This window comes from Miniopterus schreibersii, assembly GCF_964146895.1.
Source record: "Miniopterus schreibersii genome assembly, chromosome: 11".
Taxonomy (NCBI): Eukaryota; Metazoa; Chordata; class Mammalia; order Chiroptera; family Miniopteridae; genus Miniopterus; species Miniopterus schreibersii.
The window spans coordinates 61,044,833-61,066,502 of record NC_138111.1 but is presented as its reverse complement, the minus strand read 5'-3'; the positions used below and the strand labels follow the sequence as shown (position 1 = coordinate 61,066,502).

The following is a 21,670-nucleotide window of genomic DNA, read 5'->3' as shown; positions in this document are numbered from 1 at the left end:
CCAAGCGAGGGAGGTGGCGCCGCCCCGCAGCTGCTCACTCCGGTCGCGCCCAGGCTGGAGGTGCCGGCGCACCTGGGGGCGGGGGCGACTCGCGCGGGAGGGGGGGCCGGGGGCGGGAGGTGGCGGACCCCGCTTCCCCGCCCGCCCTCCGCGCGCTTCCGGGGCCGGAATGCGCTTCAGACCCCTGCCCACGACTTGGCTTCTGGCCGGCTCCTCGTGCGCCCTTCCAGGTCCCCACCCTGGGCTCCGGGGCCTTGATTCTAAACGATATATCAGTAAAATCCATCTTCTTTCGGGGTAAAAGCCTGTCCCCGGACCCATCCCGAAGCGCAGATGACTGCAGGGTGCGTGTTGGGCTGTGGGTGGCGGGAAGACAAACTTTTCTGCAAAAGTGCGCCTGGGCAGGGCACGACGTTTGGGGCGCCTCGAGCGTGAGTCAGGAGGCTCGGCTCGGGGCTGCGAAGAGGAACTCCGCTCCGCCGGCCGGGCCCCCTGAACTGTTGATGCATCTTGGGGGGAAAGGGTGTGGAAGGGGGGTGCAAATCCTGCCGAACCCCACGGCCAACAACTGTCAAACATCTGGAACCCCAGCCCCTCCCTTTCCCTCTACTGAGAAAAGGGCTGAAAACCCTTTTAACTTTCCTTGGCTTGCTCCTCCCCGCCTTCGGCGCCCTCCGTAAGGGTAAAGGGCCGGCCCTCGGCGCCGGCAAGGAAGTAAGCACCCCGAAGTCGTCAGGATCCCCTCTCCCCCGGGCGTCCCTTCCCAGGGACCGCGCCACGGAGCCCGGGGAGGTCGTGGCGAACGGCCTTTTGTTTCTCCGCGTCCCCCCTATTGTGCGCCTTTCCAGCATCTGGCGGGGCTTTGGGCGAAGAGGGAGCCCCCAGCGTCCTCCGGGCGGAGCCCCCGCGCCGGGGACTCGGACCCGCGAGACCGCCCCACCCGCCCGCGGTTAGAGGGCGGGGGAAAGAGGCTCCTTCCCCGCCTCCGCCGCCCGCGGCGCAGGGCGCGTTTCGCGGATCGTATTCCACACGCGCCCCCCAGGGTGCCGCCTTCGGCGGAGCGGGAGCGGGAGCGCGGCGGGGCGGGCTGCGCTCCAGGCCCGGGTGGCCTCGGGTGGGTTCCTGCGACTTCGGTCTCCGCCTCCGGGCGTGGGGCCGGGCCGCCGCCGGCGCAGCCGAAGGGGACCCGGGCACTTGCAGCCGCGGAAAGCCGAGGTTCTGAGGTCTGCCGGGTCCCAGAGGTGGCCGAGCAGGCGAGTGGCCTTAGGGAGAATGTCGGGGGAAGTAACCAGGAAGCCTCACGCCTTTGCCTAGAGCAGTGGTGAGGTGCCCCCTGCAGAATGAACGTGGGATTCTGACTTCGCGAAGCGTTTCGGGTTTAAAACCCAGGTCCCCTCGCCGCCTTTAGAAGGACCCGGGCGCAGGGCGCAGACCAGACGCCGCCAAGGCCGCGTTCCCGCCTCCGGGGCCCTGCGAACCTGCGGCTTGGGGCTGGCCTGGAGTCGCCCGGCAGGGGTGGGCCGGTTAGATTATAGGTGGCCCTGTTGCCCTGCCCTCCCTCACCAGTTAGATGCCTACACGTAGGGCCTGTTCTTAGTGAGTGTGGATTGTTTAGTAAGGCACTAGGGCAGAAGAAGCAGAGTAGCCACTTTGAGAAGGCAGGGTCCTCCGATGGTGTCCAGAAAGCCCCTTTGCCTTTGAGGGGAGGCGGAGTCTGGGCACCTGTTGCTAATATACCAACAGCTCTGCATATGCTGGTGGTGCCAGCTTTTTCTGTGGGATCCTATCTGCCCCTCATCCAAGGAGACTGTTACCCTCTTTTATCTCCCATCTTTTAATCCCTGCCCCAGGCCAGGGGAAAGGAGGAGGGTTGCCACCTGTGTAGCCACTCAGGCGTTTTACGTGCACTTGGCTCTGCAGTTCTGGGAGCTTTCCCTTTACCTGACCTAACAGAACTTTGGAGCTTACACTTAGTACAGAAGAACAAAGGAGCCTGCTAAGTCGGCAAGGTGGACACACACAGCACGTTGTCCAGCCATTTCTGGATATTACTCGTGGGACCAGCAAAAGAAAAAAGTAAATAAACTCTTTGAAGCACCTGAAGACACTTTACAAACACTTCATTATGAAAATGATCCCTGGGGAAGGATTCCTGTGAAAGTTAGCAGCAGCCGCAGGGGAGAAGTGGCTTGGACCTGGGTTGCTCAAGAAATGCCCCAAGGCATCCTTGACAGTGACCGGGCACTGCTGGTCCCAGACACCCCAGTAAGGAAAGCAGGATGCTTGTGGTGGAAGATAAGCTTCTACAGTTTCTTTAATTTTCCAGTTAACACTCCCCCTCCCCAGATTATTATAGAAAATACAGAGAAGTGACAATGAAAACAAAGGGAGGAGGAATATTATGAACAAGGCTCCAGTGAGCAGTGTTATCCATTTATTTCCTTGGGTTAAACTCCTGGAGATAGGATAACTAGGGCAAAGGATTTGTTGCCTTTTTAGGATATTTGATTGCCTTTCTGTCCTGGGGGAAACTTGTGCCAGTTTACCCTCTCCCCAGCAACAGACAGGACTTCTCCTGTATGCTCCTCCCCACTTACACTCCATAGCGTCATTCTTTTTGTCTCTGAGGGCAGGCGATTATCTTACTGTCTTCTTTTGCATTTCTTTAATCAAAAATGAGAAGGAACATACATTGTCTGTAGTATTTCTTCCTTGGGAGTGATGCCGGCTTGTGTCCTTGCCTCTTTTTCGGTGGCCCTGTTCCTTTTTCCGCCTAGAGGTGCTCTTGGTACAAGCTTTCTGATCCGACGCCTGCCCCTGCCCTGCAATCAGGTGACCTTTATTGACTCGAAGTGCCACTTCTCTTCCCTCTGGTGTAGCAAACAGTTGGCAAGACTGCACACATAAATTACTGAAGTAACTGACATGACCCCAGCAGAGTTATTAGGGAGGCCGCACAAAGGCGTTATTAGAGAAATTCATGGAAAATACCCAGCGTGTACTTTCTGCTTAGTAGCTTTCGCACCACGACTCCTTTTCAGCTTGTGGTGCTCCCGTTTGTTTGTTTTCCACATAGAACAACAGTTGATGAGCTGTTTTACTGAGTGGATGATACTAACTCACTTCACGGTCTGACCCTTCCACTGATAACCAGCAGACCACGATCCACCACTTGTTCTTGGTCTTTTAATCATTTCTTTCTGACTGAAATTTGTGTCAGTTTTCTCATAAGACTTTCTCTGTTTGGCTATACTGTTTGAGTCCTGTACTTGGATGAATCTTGAATCTAAGCAATTTAGCAGCACACTGTTAAAACAAATAGCAGGCGATGTCTCCCAGGGGCTGAACCAGGCGCATTTCACCCTCTTTTGTGAGTTTGTGTAGCCACAGTCTCTGTGTGTGTTCTTGCTCGAAGGTAGACGGATGATTCTGAAACGGGTTGGAGGAGAAAGGAAGAGAAAGCCCATGTCAGCTAGACAGCGGGTTAATACACACGAGGAACCACATGAGGAAATTTAGGGAAATACTCTAGGTAACCTGGGTACAAAATAGCTTCTTTAAAGATAAAATATATTAAAGCCGGGCTGGGCGTGGCTCAGTGGTTGAGCATCGACCTAGGATCCAGGCGATCGGGGTTCGATTCCCGGTCAGGGCACATGCCTGGGTTGCAGGCTCGATCCCCAGTCGGGGGCGTGCAGGAGGCAGCCGATCAATGACTCTCATCATTGATGTTTCTATCTCTCTCTCCCTCTCCCTTCCTCTCTCTGAAATCAATAAAGACATATTAAAATATACATATACCTATATATATATATATATTAAAGTGTCATGTATTATTAGAATAACTTCCATAACAGACAGAAAGTGATCTTCTAATTGGGAAAATCCAGTGTGAAATTCTTCCATAGTATGACTGTGGGCATTTCATTGCAGACACATAGAACAGTGAAAGCAGATACTACACTTTTCTGCATTATTCTCCATGCCTTTAAATTTAGAAATCAAATAATATGAATTAGGAATGAACAGTGCTCTCTGCATTAGAATCATAGGCTCTCAAAGGTTGAACAGGAGCTTAATGGTCATCTAATTCAACCATCCAATATGAGAGAGTGGATCTTCACTCTCTTAAAATAATAAAATACCATCCTACGAGCTTTGTATCATTTCAAACAAACTGAGCTGAGAAACAAATGGGCCAGAAATTTTAAACTCTTTTTTTTTTTTTAGAGAAGGGGGAGAAAGGAAGGGTTTTAACTCTGGAAGTTTGTATAAGCTCTTTAAACGAGCTGAGCTTTAGACTTAGCAACCTTGGCAGCTAGAGGGTTATGTCACTGAGGTGTTACATTTTGAAAAATTCTCTGACCCATATTCTCTAGCCATTGGCTTGGTGAAGTTCGAAGGTGACATTCAAGGCAAGTGCAAAATAGAAAAGAGAAAGAACAGAGACTAGAAGGTGCAGAGGGAATCCTGTTCCTTTAAAACTGTCCTCAGGACTTTGTAACAAGACTCTTGGGTCACCCGGGGGATGGCTGGCATTACCTCTCTTAGGCGAATGCGGCTGATGTTGCGAAGCCAAACGTTAGAGACAGTAAACATTACATACACCACCACCAGGCCAGCCGAGGGCGGGCTCAAAGGATAGCACAGTAATTCTTAAAAGAAAATAAAGGGGGGGAGGGATTTTGGAGAGAAACGGAATTTTAGTTTTAAAAATCTACCTTATTTCTTCCTGAGTAGTGCTATGAATTTCTGGAAGTAGTAGAAACATCTTCTGATTTCCACTCGGACGATCTTCCAGGCACAGCGACTATATTTCTTGCCCTTCAGGAAACTGCCTATCCTGTAGAAATACCTCCTCAGTTCTAAGTTGCTCAGCTGGGGCATCATCGTTCCGGGGTGTTTCCTGTCCCCCTCTTCCGTCGCTCCCTCGTCTTCATTTTCCTTCTCTTCTCTCAAGCATTGTTCCAGGTACTGCAGTTGCTGGTCAAGTCCGATTTGGATTTGTTCCAGGTGGTTCTTTTCCCAGGTGGACTGGAAGGTGGACTGAGCCAAGATGTTGAAGGCCAGCATGGACATTTCATAAAAGGTCTCCCTGATGTCTCTTTTCGGAGGCTGGGTATAGGATAGGAGCTCTTGGGGCAACTCAAAAGCTTTGTTTTCTCTTAGGCACTCCACAGGAAATGATTTGCTCAGACTGCTCAGAAGCCGCAGATTTTGCCAGATGACTCTACGCAGGTGAGTGTGCAGCAAGTCACAGTCCAGGGAGAGGGTGCCTGTGAAGAACAGGCCCACAAGGCACGCGGGCCACAGACGCTGTCGAATCACATCAGGCATGGTGTTCATTTTCCTCCTGAGCCAGAAGATTCGTAAGACTCAAGGTTAAGGACGCTGTTCTAGTCTAAAGGTGCCTTTGTGTGCCTTTTATACACCTGAATATCTTCAGTGGGGAGGAGTTTTCTTATTTGTCATTATGATGTTCAGGGTTTCGGCCCCTTTCCTTTACCTCTGAGGCTTTTTTTTTTACACTTTGGGTGACTACGCTGACTTTGGAAATTCTCAGGTGCCGGGATGATCCATAGCACTACTATAGAATCGTCATAGCAAGACTAATGCAGAGTATTTCAGAAAGAACTGAAGGCGGTGTGACTCTCTATACTCTCACCCAACACTATTACATAAGAGTGATCCTCCAAGAACTGAGTTAATCATAGACATTGATCAAATGATTATGATTATTTGATTGTAAGGTTAATCTTGTTAAATTACGCTTCTATATTTGGATATTTTCTCTTTTTATTTGATTTTCCTGAATCTCAAAAAAGATCAAAAGCAGAGTTGGTCAATTGATCATGGCACTTATCAAATAAAAGAATAAGGCGGCTTGGTTTTCTGCTGCCCATAGGAAATGTTGATATTCCCCAGCTATCCTTTCCTTTACTTAAAACCAAGCCAGCGCTTCCATCCCCGCCTGCATTTCACAGGCCTCTGATTTCTTTCATAGAGTCCTCTTGGGGGTTGGATATGGAGGAGTATTTTTCTGCTTCATTGACTTCTCTCTTGTAGTGCCATACATTTTCTTTACTTCTAGGTATGGTTTTGACAGTATTTTAAAACTTACACTCAGCTATCTTCCCTTCTTCTTTGGAGGTGGTTGACACTGTAAAGGTTTTTGTTTGTTCTTGTTTGTTTTTCATTGAGGAAGTGTGTGAGTGGGTGATTACCCATTTTAGCCAAGCTACTTTACACCTGGACCCATATTTCCACGGTAATGATGGTTTTCCCTTTGTTTGATTAAATAACCTTCTTCCGTCATGGTCAAGGCAAATGGATTCCTTTCTCCAGGAAACTGAAGTAAGATGTCATTTAACAAGGCTAGCCCAATTATCATCTTAAAAAGAGAACTACATTAATTTTTAATAAAGTCATTTTGGAATGGTAAGCGACCACATTTCCACAACTATGGCAGACTTAGATTGGAAATTTGGCTTAAAATGTTGTTTAAAGCAGTTGGCTGTACCAAAACTCATTGTGGACAAGTGAGATTTCTTGAAATTCTGATTTTGGACTGGTTTCCAATGAAAAGAAAACTTACTACATGTATTACTCTAAATGCTCTCTCTCTATAAATTCTGATTTCACAGATTTTGTGGGGTGACTAACTTGGAAAAGTAAGTGGGAAAAAGTGATCTTTTATATAATTTCACACAACCTTAATAGAGAGCAAAATGCTGATGTGTATCAAAAGCCTTGAAAATGTACAGAATCTTCAAATCTTTCTCTCTCTCTCTCTCTCTCTCTCAGAATTTATGCTCAAGAGACCGTGATGAATGTCATTAAAGACTTTGCTGTCAGGAAGTTTTTCACAGCAAAAAGTAGAAAACAATTGAAATTTTTAGCAATAGGTACTTGGTTAAGTAATTCATCGATTAAAATATCCGTGCAAGTATTAAAAATTATGTTGTAGGAATATATTTGGACACTTGAATAGATTCATTTTGTAGCTTAAAAACAAGCTTATATGGTAGTATATAGAGCCTGATGCCATATCTGTTATATATTTACATATGTTATATATTTAACAAATATGGTTATATGTGCAGAAACGTCTAGACATGTATATGCTACAATTCTTGAGTCATTTCTGACTGGAAAAATAATGGGTGATTTTTATTTTTGTATTTTTATTTACTTATATCTTTAAAGTTTTGTATAGTGAGCAAGCACTTCTTATTTAATAAAGCAAACTATTTTTAAAATGGGATACATTAAAAAAGAAAAGTCATTATGCACCTTCAGTGGGACCAATACTACTTTAGTTAAACATTTTCATTCTAAACATTTTCATGTTTAACTTCAAAAGGAAATGTGAATTTTCTGAGACTCGGTTCCAATACAGTTAAACATAGAATACAGGGGAGTTCAATTTACTATTCTTGCAACTTTTCATTTAAAAACATATATGTTTATATAAATATACACATTTATTTATAATTATACACACAGCCTCTATAAAGTGCAAAGCACCCCTGAGGGCTATACCTTCTTATATATACCCCACATAACAACTTCTAACTAATGGCTGTTGTTAACCTTCTTTAAGTTCCCCGTATTTTCTGCCATGTACAGTTTTGTCATTGCACTCCCTTCACCCCAAATTTCCTGCTTTTATAGTCATTCCACACCATATCCTCATTTACTCTAAACTGTGTTTTTAGCACTTAGCACATGCCAGTCACTGGGCAAGGTCTTGAAGAGCAGGAATAAGCTGCTGTCCAGGGCCTCAGAGTGTCCATGATTGAGTAGGCGGGCATGTTCTGAGTGTTTCAGGGAGCAGGAGTAATGTCTAGGCCCTCCCTGGAGCCTGGGCTTCATTCCCCATGTCCTATAAATGTTACTGATGCTGATGTCGACAGCATTCATGAGAAAGAAGAAAAGATCGTTGACATGCATCTCTTCCCCTCTTCCACAGTTAGGATTGTCTGATTTAGCAAATAAAAATACAGAACATCCATGCAGTATTTGGGATGTACCTATGAAATCATTCATTGGTTATCCAAAATTCAAATTTAGCTGGGTTTCCCCTATTTAATCTGGCAGCCCTCTTCACCAATGCAAGCTCCCATTGGCCTTAGAGCAGAACTCAGATATGAAGTTAGCAGGAAGCTTGTCCTCTGCTAACCCTGTACCTCATGCACAGGTGCATTCAAATGCATGTCTCTGCACTGGCTGTACTTGTGTACATGTCCCTAACAACCATGCACACTGCAAAGAGGGAGCCTGCCATGTTAAAACAAGATAGTACACACACACACACACACACACACACACACACGTGCGCGCACTCACACATAGTGACTCTGATCAGAAGCGTTATTGGATGATCAGTCACTAGTCATACCTCTGCTCCATAAAAGCCATACCATCTCAATATATTGCAAAATATAATCAGAAAATTGAAAAGAATGACAGTGTAAGGAAACCTTTTTGTCCCCAAATTTGTCACAACTGCCCAGTATGTCACTAGTGTGCTATGTGTGTGGGCATGGCTAATGTTTCACAACGTCTGTTCTTATTTCTCTAGCATGTCTTGTGGTCAAGCTTTCCTGGGGAGGTGGGGAAGCTGCTTAGCAGGGGCTGCCCTGTTGTCGAGGGAACCGTGGGAAGTGCACGTGGATTGCACGGTTAACAGTAATGGGCAAGACACAATTTGTTTGACAAAACAGTAGTGAGACACTTCAGTCTAGACAAGATAACTATGATTCAGCTCAGGGCCATTTGGCATCTTCTGGTAAGATTTATTGCTCTCTGTGGAAAGGCAAGTTTCAAACCATTCGAGAGTAGCATGTTGATCATGTTACTCAGTGCAGGAAAGTAAGTCATTCCATTGGGGTCAGGCGGTGACTGGGCCCAGCAGAGAGCTCAGAGATGGGACGCCCGTGTCTATGTCTGGCAGCGCTTCCCACAGGACATGGAGACAACAGTCCCCACCAAGATGTGTGCAGCTCTGTTAGCTCCGGACCAACCCTGAAGCCCCATCAACGGGGCATTTCTCTGGTTCTCCCTGCCCCCCGCATTGGGATCAGCCTCTCCAGGGGCCCCCTGCTTGGCCCTTCTCTGAGTGATGTACCTGGTGTAGAAATGTGTAATGATTACACAAGTAATACACGGATATTAACACTTCAGATACCGTGAAAACTTGGCCTACCAGCTCAGCCTCACATCATGCCCCTGGCCTCCCATGAAGTAGCTACAGGTATCAGTTTGGTGTGTGTCCTGGTTTGATATCTGTCTCCACATTGAACACTAGGTTTTGTGAGCGCAAGGGCAACGGCTGGCTTATTTGCTGCTCCCTCCTGAGTGCCCAGCAAACCCCAAAGAGATCAAGCGAGACCTGGATCACTTCCATGGGCGATATGCAGCTTGGGAGATGGGGGACTTATATATATATATTTTTTAATTGCCAAAACAAGATTAAAAAAATTGTAATATGCTTTGAAGTTTAATCCTGTAAGTGTGTCTCTGTGACTATATATGATACTGTTTGGAAAAAGTATAAAAAGTCTCCATTATAAACCGTTCATGAATATGAGGCCCACGATAACTGGGCCACCGGACCAGGCCCAGGACGCAGGTGCCTAGTAGGTACTCAATAGTTATTTGTTGGATGACTAAAAGAAAATAAGGAAGCCGTGTGTCAGTAACAGGGGAGTTATTTTGTGGTTTAGTTATTTTGCCATAGGGGTATGGGGAGGGCAAAGTGTTGGGGATAATTGTCGAGTTCACAGAATGGTAGATGGCAGTGCAAGCATCCATTCAGTGTCCTCTCTCACTCCCGTTGCTTTTCTTTGGGATTCCCTGAGGCTGCTTAGGTCATGAGCACCTTTACTCTAGTGGTAACACATAGTTTTATATTGTTTGTTTGACTCACATATCTTTCCTTCCAGACAAAAAATGTGTCTTATTTTTGTTTTCACAGCATCCCTTACATAAGACACTAACTGCCCATTGAATAAAAGACAGCATGCGATTTCTTATGGTTCTTAAATTTGGACTTTAACCTGTGAGGCAAAACTGCTGAGAGGCTATGAGACCATCCCTTATCCCCTCACCCCCAACACTGCCAGTTCTTTGTAGTAGGTACTCCCAGTAGCTGTCATTTTATCATATCACCCTTAGGGAGACTCTTTGGGCAAACTTACCTTGGCTGTATTTTATAGCCCAGCTTCAGGTCATACACATAATAACTTCCTACACAGGAGTAATTTGACCTCTTAGAAAATGATCCTGATAAAAAGTAATTTAACATGGTGGAACCAATATTTAAATAAATAAATGCACACCATCAGTAAAACCTGCCCTCAGTTTTGGGATTTCCCAGAACAGCTTCGATCCATGTGCTTGTCCCACTTTAGTTTCTCTTGAGCCATTTGAACCCCAGTGGTGCTTTCATTTCTGAGAGGATAGTAGGTGTTTCAGATGGTGGCAATGAAAGATACCACATACGAGAATAATCCTCCTCTTTATCCACTGGGTAGATGTGAATTTCTTCCCAGACCACATCTGAGAGTGCCTGTGGTCTGGAAAGAAATGAAAGTATGGACTGGGTGATGGACAGGGACGTCCACTTATCTAGGATAAATATTTTGAAAGGAGTTGCTGCCATTCCATGGGTGAGGACAGTGTCTTCTAATTACTATCAGCTTGTATGTGGTCATGAGGTTTCTTGACACTTATAAAGAACAAAAACGGGCATTAACATGGAAAAACTTAAGTGAGCTTTTTTTAGACTGCCAGAAGACTCACATGCTCCAAATTTTAGGATTTTTTTAGCGTTTGGGCAATGATTGAGTTTGGGGTTGGTGTCTGGGAAAAGGAGTTGCAGGAAACGTTAGTTTCCTAGAACTGGTGTAAAAACGTGTCCACAAACTAGGTAGCTTAAAACAACAGAAATTTATTCTCTCAGAGGCTGTAATCAAAGTCATTAGACCAAACCTAAGGAATAATCTTTCCTCCCTCTTCTGGCTTCTGGTGTTGGCTGACAGTCCTTGGTGTTCCTTGGCTTGTAGATGCTTCACTCCAGTCTCTGCCTCCTTAGTCACGTGACATTTCCCATGTGTCTGTGACCCTGTGTCTTCCAGACATGGCTTCTAGCTATTCTTGGGCAACATCTGCACAATTATTAATAATAATAATGGATACTATTTATTCAGTAGTTACAAAGCACCAAGTCTTTATATAAATTATCTTTAGTTCCCCCAGCCACTCTATAATGTAAACGGCATTATCCTCAATTTAAAAAGGAGGAAATGAAAGCTTGGAAATATTTAGTGGCTTGCCCAAGATCATGTAACTGGAAATCCACAGAAGCAAGATTCAAGCCTAGGTTTATCCGAGGCCATGTTGTATTTTTGCAGGATCTGGGGTTGTAAAAGCTTTGGTGTGAAATCCACTGTGTACATCTCTGCAGGAATAGCCTGTTTCATTCCCAAAAGGATCTGAAGCAGCTTATAAAAGATACACAAAACAAGAGAATAAAAAGTAGTTACATCAGAGTTGAGGAAAAACAAGAGCAAGAAAAAAAAATGGAGCCGGGGTGCAGCTAGAACATGAGAATGCATGTGATAGTGCTCAGTGGCATCACTGCAGGGGGTTGCAAATCTACCTAGAAGCAAAGAGGAAATAGGCTCTGTAAAGGAACCCAGTATCCAAAAGATCAAACAAACCAGTAGCAAAGCTAAATCCCCAGTAGAAGCAAAGCTTTGCTTGGTACTGAGTCCTGGGAGGAATTTTTCCTGTGGGCCTTCAAGAAGAGATCCCCATGGGATTTCCTGGGCAGTGGCCCCAGCAACTTCCTTAGAGAGGTAACGCCTCCGCCAGGGCCACATGGGGGGCAGGGTTGCGCCTTGTAAGCTCCTTCCACGGAGGATGTGGATGTCACATTGCCAGTATGGGTTCCTTGGCAGGCACTCTGCAGGGGCTGTAGAATGTTCTCATGTTGAGCCCCAGAATGGAGTTCACAAGTTCAGCTGGATCGGGACAGCGTTTCTTCATTGTGGCTCAGAGTGGGGGAAAGTGTGGTCACACATGCTGGCTTTCTCAGAGGCGCTCGGTGTGGACAGACTGCCTTGACATTTCCAGAGCCTCTGCCCAGATCCAGTCCTGTACGTCCTATGATTCGCACAGAGGAACTTCTGGGAAAACTATTTGTAGACATGACTCCTCTCCTTAGTCAGAACATGTTGACCCAGTGCCATAAACAAAATTGAAATGTACACTGGGCTTCCACATAGCCCTGGATTTCATTTGCTGTTCCTTTCTGAGGGCCATACCCTAGATGTAGAAACTCAAGGAGGTGGCCTGTGGTTTTATTCTACATTGAGATACTTTTTTAAAAAAAATTTTATTGATTGATTATTTAGAGAGAGAGAGAGAGAGAGAAACATTGATTTGTTGTTCCACTTTTGTAAGCATTCATTGGTTGATTCTTGTATGTGCCCTGACCAGAGGTCAAACCCAAAACCTTGGCATATCGGGATGACACTCTAACCAACTAGGGCTCTTCCCCCCACCCCGAAAGGGCTTGTTCATAAGTTGAGTAGTAAAATTCAAAGCCAGGATAGCCTTGTGTCCCCAAACATTATAGGTAATGAAATCTTATGACACATCCTCTGGGATTATCAATTTTGAAAACTTGGGTATTTTTCCTTTAAAAGGAAAACTGTGTAAAAGGGACATGTAGATGGTCCCAGAGCTGAAACTTCTTTGTATTCCCAAGAGAGATGGGTTAAGAGGACAGAAGCTAGGATTGCCCTCTTCCGGGGGTGTTGTCTACGGGCATTCATACTGGTCCATCGTTTGACATACCATTGGAGGTGGTCCTACAGCACAGCTGTAACATAACCAGGCTGTCCTGAACCCCTGGTAACAAGTGTTTACCTTTATACAAGAAGGTTGGGAAAGCACCAACATTGCATGCGGTGTGTGCCCAGGCCGACTTCATGGAGATCATGCTGTCACCTGAAGCTCTAACACGGTTGTCTAAAACGAGAAAACACACACACGCGTGTCAGCAAGACCTATGGTGGGTCAATGTGTGCTAACAGTGTCTGTGATGGGATTAAGCCTACTTTCCTTATTGAGGAGCAGAAAATAGTGTGAATGTGTTGAAGGCACAAGCAGAGTTAGAAAGCTAAATTTAAAAAATAAAGCTTTTTTGAGTAATGAAAACAAAAGGCAAAAGAGAAGAAAAAGAAACTGGGATTGCCCTATAACCATCCCCACCGTGACAGGGGATAGGGCAGTAACCCTTATTGCCAATATGATAATACAGGTTTGTATGGATGGTGCATGGGACAAATAATGCTGAAATTACCTACTCCCCATACATTACTTCCATCCATCCATGTATCCATCCATCCATGTATCCATCCATTTATGTATCCATCGGTCTCTGGGGATATGATTCCTAAAATAAGGTAGTAAAAAAGAAAACTTTCATGTCCCCATAGAGTGTCCGGATTTTCAGATAATAAAGACTAAAATTACAGGGTGTTATAAGTGCTGTGAAGAAAATAAACAGGGCAAGAGGGTAATTGGGGAAGGTGATGGCTGAATTGAGGTTTGAAGGGTGAAGAAAAGTCAGTAATGTAAAGAGCTGGAGGGAGGGCATTTCAGGCAGCGAGAACTGGAAGTCCAAAAGCCCTGATGGAAAAGAGCTGGGGATATTCAAGGAACATAAAGGAGATTAGTTGGGTTGGAGTGAAGGGAATGGGGAGATTGGTACTAAGGATAGGTTGAGATTGTGTAGGGCATGACAGGCCATGATGGAGTTCTACATTTATTCTAAGACCAATGAAGACACATGAAAGAATTTTAAGCAAGAGAGTGATGTGATATGGCATGTGCTTTAAAGATGTCACTCTGGTAACACTTTGCAGGGGGACAGTTTGGAGAAGGGACAAGAATGGAAACATGGAGCCCAGGTTGAGAGCAGATGTTTCAGTAGGCTAGGTGAGTGTGGTGGGCAGTAGAGAGGGAGAGAATAGACTGATTTGAGAGATGATGATGCATTTGGGTCCAGGCTCACATCTGTGGTGATCAAAGGCAATTTTCCAGAAGTACCACTGATAATCCATTTGATTATAAGGTCTTTACTGTGTTAATGGGATCGTTCTCTGATAACCAGTAAGTAATCTCATGTGGCATTATATCTTTAACTAGATGGCCTTAAACTAGGTTAGGTCTCTTATACTTTGGACAGCAAAATAAATAATTTACTTAATTGGACTCAGGCTGGGGTTGAGGCTTGAATTTCCCTGCGTTAGCCTGAGGATTACATTTCTAAGACTGTCCCCTGATGTATTTCCTGTGGGTACACAGAACAAATGCATATCCCTGTACATTTTAACAATGAAATAAAATAATGTATTTTATGATCAATTTTAAACATGGATTGTTATCTGTAGTCATCTCATAATGGAATATAATCACACAATTCTGAAGGAAGTGATGCTTATCTATTATTTACTCGATATGGATGAGAGCCTATAGCTAACAACTCCAATGGTCTTGAATTGATTTTTTTTTAAATCTCAGAAATGTCTAATTGTCAGAAACATCTATCTGTCCTAACGCTCTCACACAAACTATAGTCCCATGAAGCACTGGTGTTTAATAGGCTGAATCAAGGTGTTCTTGTCACTAAAGTCAAGTAGACTTGTCTTGTACCACAAGAAAATTAATGAAGAGAAAATTCTATATTTCAAGGTTTTCAACAATATTTTTCTTAAACTTTTGGCACCTCCGATGGCACCTAGTGTAGAAGCAAGTCTTCTTAGTTCTAGATTTTGTTTTTATGAGCTAGTGTCTGATTTGGCACACAGTGATCAACTCGGTTCATAATTTTACACATGATCGATCAGTAATTCATAACTTTGCAAAAATCCCAGGACTTCCAGATACGTCGGGTACCAGCGACTGTAACAAACACATCCCAAAATGTAAAACGGCTCAAGCGTGATGGAGTCTGTCAGGTTTGGGGCAGAGGTGCTTGAACCACCTTCCAAGCACTAGTCAGGGACACAGATGCCTTCCATTTTTGTGGCTCTGCCATCTCCCACGTGGCATCCAGGTTCCAGGGTTTATCTTCAACAAGCTGGGCCAAAATGGCACGAGCCAGAGGGTGGCACACAGGGGAGTCATCCAGGCCGGGCTCAGAGGGCACACGTCACTTCCAGTTGCATCGCATTGGTGGGAGCCCAGTCCCAGTCCCAGCTGAGCTCCAGCCATGGGCCCAGGAAGAAGAGGAAATGGTCTGATGAACAGCCCGCCCGGCCCTGCCCTGCCCTGCCCCCGATCCGTTTGGAAAAAGAGCCTAGCAATCGGTGTGTTGGCGCTGGTGTGAGTTGGCTTGGGGCGTGGGCTGGCGTGATAATCACACAGTGTAGATACCCAAGAAAGACTTTTAAATACCCATTTGAAGCGAATTGGAGTTGTCAGGCGTAGGCAGCTTTCTAGGGGGCTGCTTTTCCTTTCCTGAAGAGTAGGAGAAGAGGTACTGTTGAAATAAGAGTTTTAATTTCTTTTTCAAGTGAAGGAGTGAAGGGAATGGGGAATGACTAATTTGGTGTCTTTTTTTTAAAAAAGCATGCTCCCTGGCCAGGTGACTCAGTTGTCCCGTACACCAAAAGGTTGTGGGTTCGATTCCCGGTCAGGACACATTCCTAAATTGTGGTTCAGTCTTGGTTGGGGTGCTTACGGGAGACAACCGATCCATGTTTCCTTCTCACCTCTCTCTCTCTCTCTCTCACCCTCCCTCCCTCTCTCTCTTTCTTTCTCTTCCTCCCTCCCTCCCTCCCTAAAAATCAATGAAAACATATCCTCGACTGAGGATTAAAATTAATTAGTTATTAATTAAATTAAATTAAATTTAAAAAAATGCTTTCCTTATAAGAAATCTATTTCGGTAGAAAGATACTGTCATTTGCTTTCTTTAAAAAACAGAACCCGTGGGATTCGGTTTGAACTTATTTTCTCAGAAGCCAGAGAAATCTTTAAAATCTTTCTTGAGAAAGCTATTTCTGTGAAGTTGCTGTTGTGGTGTTATTAGGGAACAGCATGTAGAAGATCCTTCAGGATCATCCCGAGCTAACACGACGCTGGTCATTAACCACACAGCAAGCACAGTGTTACCAAGTTTGCGTACAGTACTTCACTTTAGCACCAAAAGAGTCCTGCAAGATCCCATTTTACAGATCTGAGGAACCAAGGCTGCACCAAGTTACGTAACTAGGCAAAGGCCACACAAAACTAAGGTCTGCCTGATTTTCTGTTAAACTGTTATTAAAGTATAAAATAAGTGTCTTATGTCATGTGTTTTTTAACAGAGAAGAGAATTTGTTACCTAATAACTGCACAACAGTAACCTCACAAAAACAGCTTTCTCAACGATTTTAAAGATTTCTCTGGCTTCTGAGAAAATAAGTTAAACACACTTGGGTCCCTTTTTCTGCCCTTGGAGAGCAGGGTCCTCTACCTCTCTATGAAGTCAAACTTTAGGCCGTTTACCAGTCCCTGCAGCTTGACCCAACATAGGGGACCAGGCGAGTATGGTTCCAGGGCGTGGCTGGAGGTCACGCCTGGCTCTGTGGCAGGGGGAGGAAAAGGCACTGCTGCCCGGTGAGAAGGGCTGAGACCCGGCGCCAGGATGTGCACAGCAGCCCACGCAGCATCCCAGGGCCTGCACGAGCGGGCGTGGCTCCTGGTTCAAGTCAGCTTGGGGAGCCTGCTGCAGACACAGCCTGTGGATAGGACAGAGCATCGTGCCATGAGAAGAGGGGATAGAGCGGTTTCAACACAGCATCTTCAGGCGCAGAAGTACTCAAATCAGCTGCCCCAAAGTTTGTCCCAATGAAACACTAAACTTCTTGCTATCATGAAATGAGTCACTTGAAATTATAATGTTCATTCTTTTCAAGAGATGTCTTAAAATTCCATTGAAGGGAAAAGAAAGGTATTAGTAAAGTGCATAGTATCGCTTAAAGGTGTTACATAAACTTAATGGGCCGATAATTTTATTTGCTGTTTCTTTAAATTTGGGAAACTTGAAATAGATCATCTCTCCCTCTCCTCCCTCCTTCCCTCCCTTCCTATAGCAAATATATGCTGATACTAAGGCTTGCCATTAAAACTACAAAACTCAGTATCTCTTAATGTGTATGTGTATTTATGTATTTTACTAGATGAATAAATTTATCTGTTATGTGAATCATGAATATTAACAAAATTAAAAACATTTGTATTCATCACTCTGCAATTTTGACAGTGTAGACGTGATAGTGTGGCGTGGTATACAGGAGAGATGCAGATAAGCAGTCCATGTACCACCGCCGTTGTCATAAGGCCGTGGCAGACGTCTCTAACTGCTCACAGCACTCCTGGTAAGCCCAGGCCTGCGTCCTTCCCCCTGCAATAGACAGGCAGCCACTACAGAGCAACTTCCCTGGAGCAGCGGAAGGGTTAGAGGCTTAGGAGACCTTGGTTCTGGTCTAATGAGTTATTTGACCTTGGGAAGAGTCCTTGGTGGGTTCCATTTTCATTTTCATATATTTGGACAAGATGATTTACTATATTGTTTTAAGCATCCACATTAATGTTCCTCTTTCTATAAAGAGCTGTCTTGGTGGCAAATTTAATTAAATGCAGCATATCAACATTGGGTATTGAGATTTCAACAGATTCAGTCAAAAGACAGCACGCTTTAGTGAAAGCTGTTTATTATGATATAGGTGAAATAGTTTCTTCACAAACTGTTCCCGGGATTCGAATGTCCTGGGTACATATTACAAAGAGAGTCATATTTCCCAAATGTACTCCTTTGTTTCCCCCAAATGATGTGGGGCTCTTGGTTAGAGCCAGTTCATAGTTCTCTATTGGTACCTTCTTAACCTCTGAACAGGTAACTTCAAATTCTTAAAAAAAAGCAAACTTGTCAGCTTGCCAGATTCATCCCAAAAGAAAAATAATTTTTCATTATTTATTGTTATCAACTGTGACTACTTGAAGAACCTAAAGCTCCTCCTGGATGAATTATTTCTAAGCATTACTTTAGAGGTGAAGGGAGGTGTAGTTGCTAAATGCTGAATCTCTAGGACACGACTCTGTGTGTAACTGGTCATTATTTAAAAGGCATTCTTCGAGCACTTTGGTAGATGTCGGAGAGTTAACTCTGACTCAGAGTTTCTTTCATCCTTGGTCTCGCCAGTAGCTCTGAGGGGATTCGGTCTAACAGTCCCTCACTCCCATGGGAGCTACTAAAACAACCACCAAGGACAAACTATTCAGTTTAACTGCCTGTACTAAATGCCATGTGTAGCTGTTTCCTGCAGCAATGAAGAAATCAGTGGAGACCTGGGAACCCTTTCTGAAAAGCAGGTTTTCTTGCTTGATCTCCGTAAGACTTACTCTAACGCAGTTATGTTTATGTTTATAATGCTAAGGGATGCAGAGTAGTGTAAGAAGAAGGTAAGCGCCATGTAGAATACGACGGGTGACAAGAGTGGGCTGAGTTACAAATGCTGTGCGAATTCAGAGATACACAGAGGACCGTGCTGGCTGGCGAGGCAGCGGGAGCAGGAGGGAGTGAAGGGTGAGTGTGGACCCAGCCTTGCCTCTCACTAGCTGTGTGACTGGGGGTGAATTTCTTACCATGTGGAAGCCTTGGTTTCTTCATTTGCAAAAAGGAACCATAACATCTACTCGTAGACGTGATGGTACAAATGGAAAGTGCTTAGATTAGCACCTTGGTGTCTGAAATGGGGAAAACACCCAGTAAATCATATCAGCGAATACAGTGAAATACTCGGTAAATAGCTTTGTGCGTTTGTTTATCTATAAAGTAGCAATATTACATAGTAGGGCAGTGGTCAATGAAATAAGACGACATAATTGAAAGGCCTGCCACAGTGTCTACCGTGCAGTAGGCACGCAATAGAATTTGCTGTTGTTCTTAATGAGAGAAGGTGCCTCAGACACGGAGGAGGCAGGCAGCCTGGCCCGGCCTTGGCAATTACCCGGGCCTCCTGGACACAGGGTTTGTTTGGTTGAGTGGTCATTGAAAGGCAGATGGTGGTTGTAAAATGTATGAAACAGACATGAAGAGCCTCTTAAGGAGGGACACTGGTGGAAGATCCCAGGATTTCAGAAGAAAATCAAATTAGCAATCTCTCAGTTTATCTGACGCTGAGATTCTGTGGTTCCTGCAAAACTTCTGGTGACTCCTGGGAAAGACCACAGTGAGTGAAACATCCCCGCAGCGGAGCTCTGGGCTCACCTGGATCACCCCCCCCCCCCATAAGGCAGTGAACAGCTCCTCCGATTTGACAATACAGCCCTCTTGCTGAGAGGAGTTCATGTGGCAATCTGCCCAAGTATTTGGTTTGACAGGTAAGAGAAGAAAGCAGGGCCCAGGAATGTGTTTGGTGACTTGTTACTCCCTGCTCATTTCCCCCCCTTAATTTGAAATCCAAAGTCAAGGTGAGAAAAAAGAGAAGAAACCCCCAGCTCTCCAGGAAATGAGTCTTCAGGCAGAACTGAGACAGGTGATGAAATGCCACGTCATATACTTTCTGCCTGAGTCACAGGCAGCAGGTTCTGGGTTTCCCGTGCTGCACCTGAGGGCTGGGGCCAGGGAAGAACCCCGCCCCCACGGCAGGCACGTCACTGTCACACGTCAGGCTCTGAGCAGGAGCCTGGGAGGCGGCGGGCTTTCCGCAGAGCTGATCCATGGCGTTGGTGGCAGCCCGGGGACAGTCTAGTGCAGCATCCGCACAGTGTCCCATGAAATGTTATGTGGAAAATAAACTGCAAAACTCAGGGTTAAACCAGTTAAAGAGGTTTCTTACTGTGGGACTTGTCAAGACCTCTGACAGGCAGTAAGAGCTGTGAGCATCCAAGGAGGGAGACTGAATGGCACGCTCCCCGCACTTACGGGAAAGCGGTCCTTTTTAAGGGGGACTGCATCTAGGACTAGTGGCCTGAGCGGCCGTTTGGGCAAAGCTGACTCAGGGTCAGGACCACCAGTGGAAATCGTTTCTTTATTCTTGCCCTCTCCCAGGGGTCCAGGTACAGGCACAGATGTCTGTGGGCATCTTGACCTTTCCAGTAGCCAAGGGGGTCGCTGACCAGGAGAGCACTGCCATTTGGAAAAACCTGATGGGCTTGGTACGCAAAATAATAGCCCTCCAGAAGATGTCCCTGTTCTAATCCCCAGAACCTGTGAATATTTCCCTGGCACGGCAACAGAGATTTAGCGCATATGATTCAGTGAAAGATCTCAAGATGGGCAATTATCCTAGATGATCAGGGTGGGATCAGTGTGATCATGGGGGTTTTCTGAGAAGGAGGCCTGTGGGTGAGAGTCTGAGGAGATGCAAGGACAGAACAGAGGTCAGAGTGACGAGGGGCCAGGAGTCAGGGAGTGTGGGAAGCTTCTAGAAGCTGGAAAAGGCAAGGACGTGGGTCCTCCCTGGAGCCTGCTGAAGGAACACAGCCCGGCCACCCATTTTAGATTTCTGACCTGCACCCTGTAAGTTAATAAATTTGTGTTGGTTTAAGCCACTAAGTTTGTGATAATTTGTCACAGCAGCCACAGGAGACTAGTACATGGGTCTGGTATTGGTCCCACCTTTCCTGTGCTTTAAGGTGTGTGGATTAACATACCTAGTACCCATCTAAGACCCTGTGACCCTCCAAGACAGTGAGCCTTGAGGGCAGGCATGCCAGTAACACCATCTAGCCAAGTGGGCCCTGCTTTCCAGCTGTCCTTCCTCCACCTCTCCACCTCCCAGGGCTCAAACATCACTCCCGCTCTTGCTTGCACTGCTCCCATGTGTAGTAACTGATCACCAACAGGCTTTGAAAGAAGCAGTGCTATTGGTCACTGGTCATGTGCACACCTGCTATTTACATAGTGATTTGTGGACTGAAAAGCTGCCTGCTGAGTTCATACTTCATGCAATTACTAATATACTGTGGTAACCGAAATCTGAACCAGCTGTTGTGGGACTGGGGCTGTTTAACTAAACCATGGTAGGTGAAATGCATGTATATTAGAACCGTGCAAAAATGAGGGAGGACTGCATGTATTAAAACTGTGGTACAAATCCTGCAGGATAGTTGTTATAGCTGGACTGGTGGGCAGCCTGGCCATGTCTTAATACTTCTGCTGAATACCAAAGTCTGAATGTGGCTGATGCAAGGGTCAGGGATGTCAGGAAACAGTGTATGAATTTAAAGTAAAGCAAAGGGTGGTGAAGGACTATTTGTAGCTTGTTTCTGATGATCACAGGTTAGTTCTCCAGGAAACAGATTCTGAGATGCTGAGATGTGCTGTAGGCAGTTTATTGGGGACCACTGATAGCCACAGTGCCTCACAGGGAGATGAGAGCTGCAGAATTGTGCAGAGGAAGATGTTGATCGTGATGCAGTGCCAGGGGTGGTGTCCTGGCAATGGGATGGCACTAAGGCAAGGGGGCCAGGCCTTTATGTGTATGTTCCTCCATCAGTCAGTCATTGGATGTGAGCTGTCCAAACCCAGTAGATAACATCTTCCAGCTGGTGCCTCTCTGTAACTAAGTATAAGTCCTGGAGAGGCACTGGGCTGAGAGCT

General features: G+C 45.5%; 2 protein-coding genes across 6 annotated transcripts in view; one reads left to right on the top strand and one right to left on the bottom strand.

Moving 5' to 3' along the window:
- MOB3B (MOB kinase activator 3B) overlaps positions 1-21,670 on the top strand; it is a 179,537-nt gene that overhangs the window by 2,946 nt on the left and 154,921 nt on the right. The window contains exon 1 of one of the 5 annotated variants that reach the window (XM_081151496.1): positions 5,170-5,238. The exons of the other annotated variants lie outside the window; for them this stretch is intronic. The gene's annotated coding sequence lies outside the window, so the exon portion shown is untranslated. Of the gene's footprint in view, positions 1-5,169; positions 5,239-21,670 lie in introns of those variants that run through there. 5 annotated transcript variants of the gene reach the window in all.
- On the bottom strand, positions 4,723-5,346 carry IFNK (interferon kappa; the record flags this gene model as incomplete). The annotated part of the gene is made up of 1 exon (XM_081151499.1): positions 4,723-5,346. One exon carries the CDS (start codon positions 5,344-5,346, stop codon positions 4,723-4,725), a length of 624 nt encoding a protein of 207 aa, XP_081007625.1.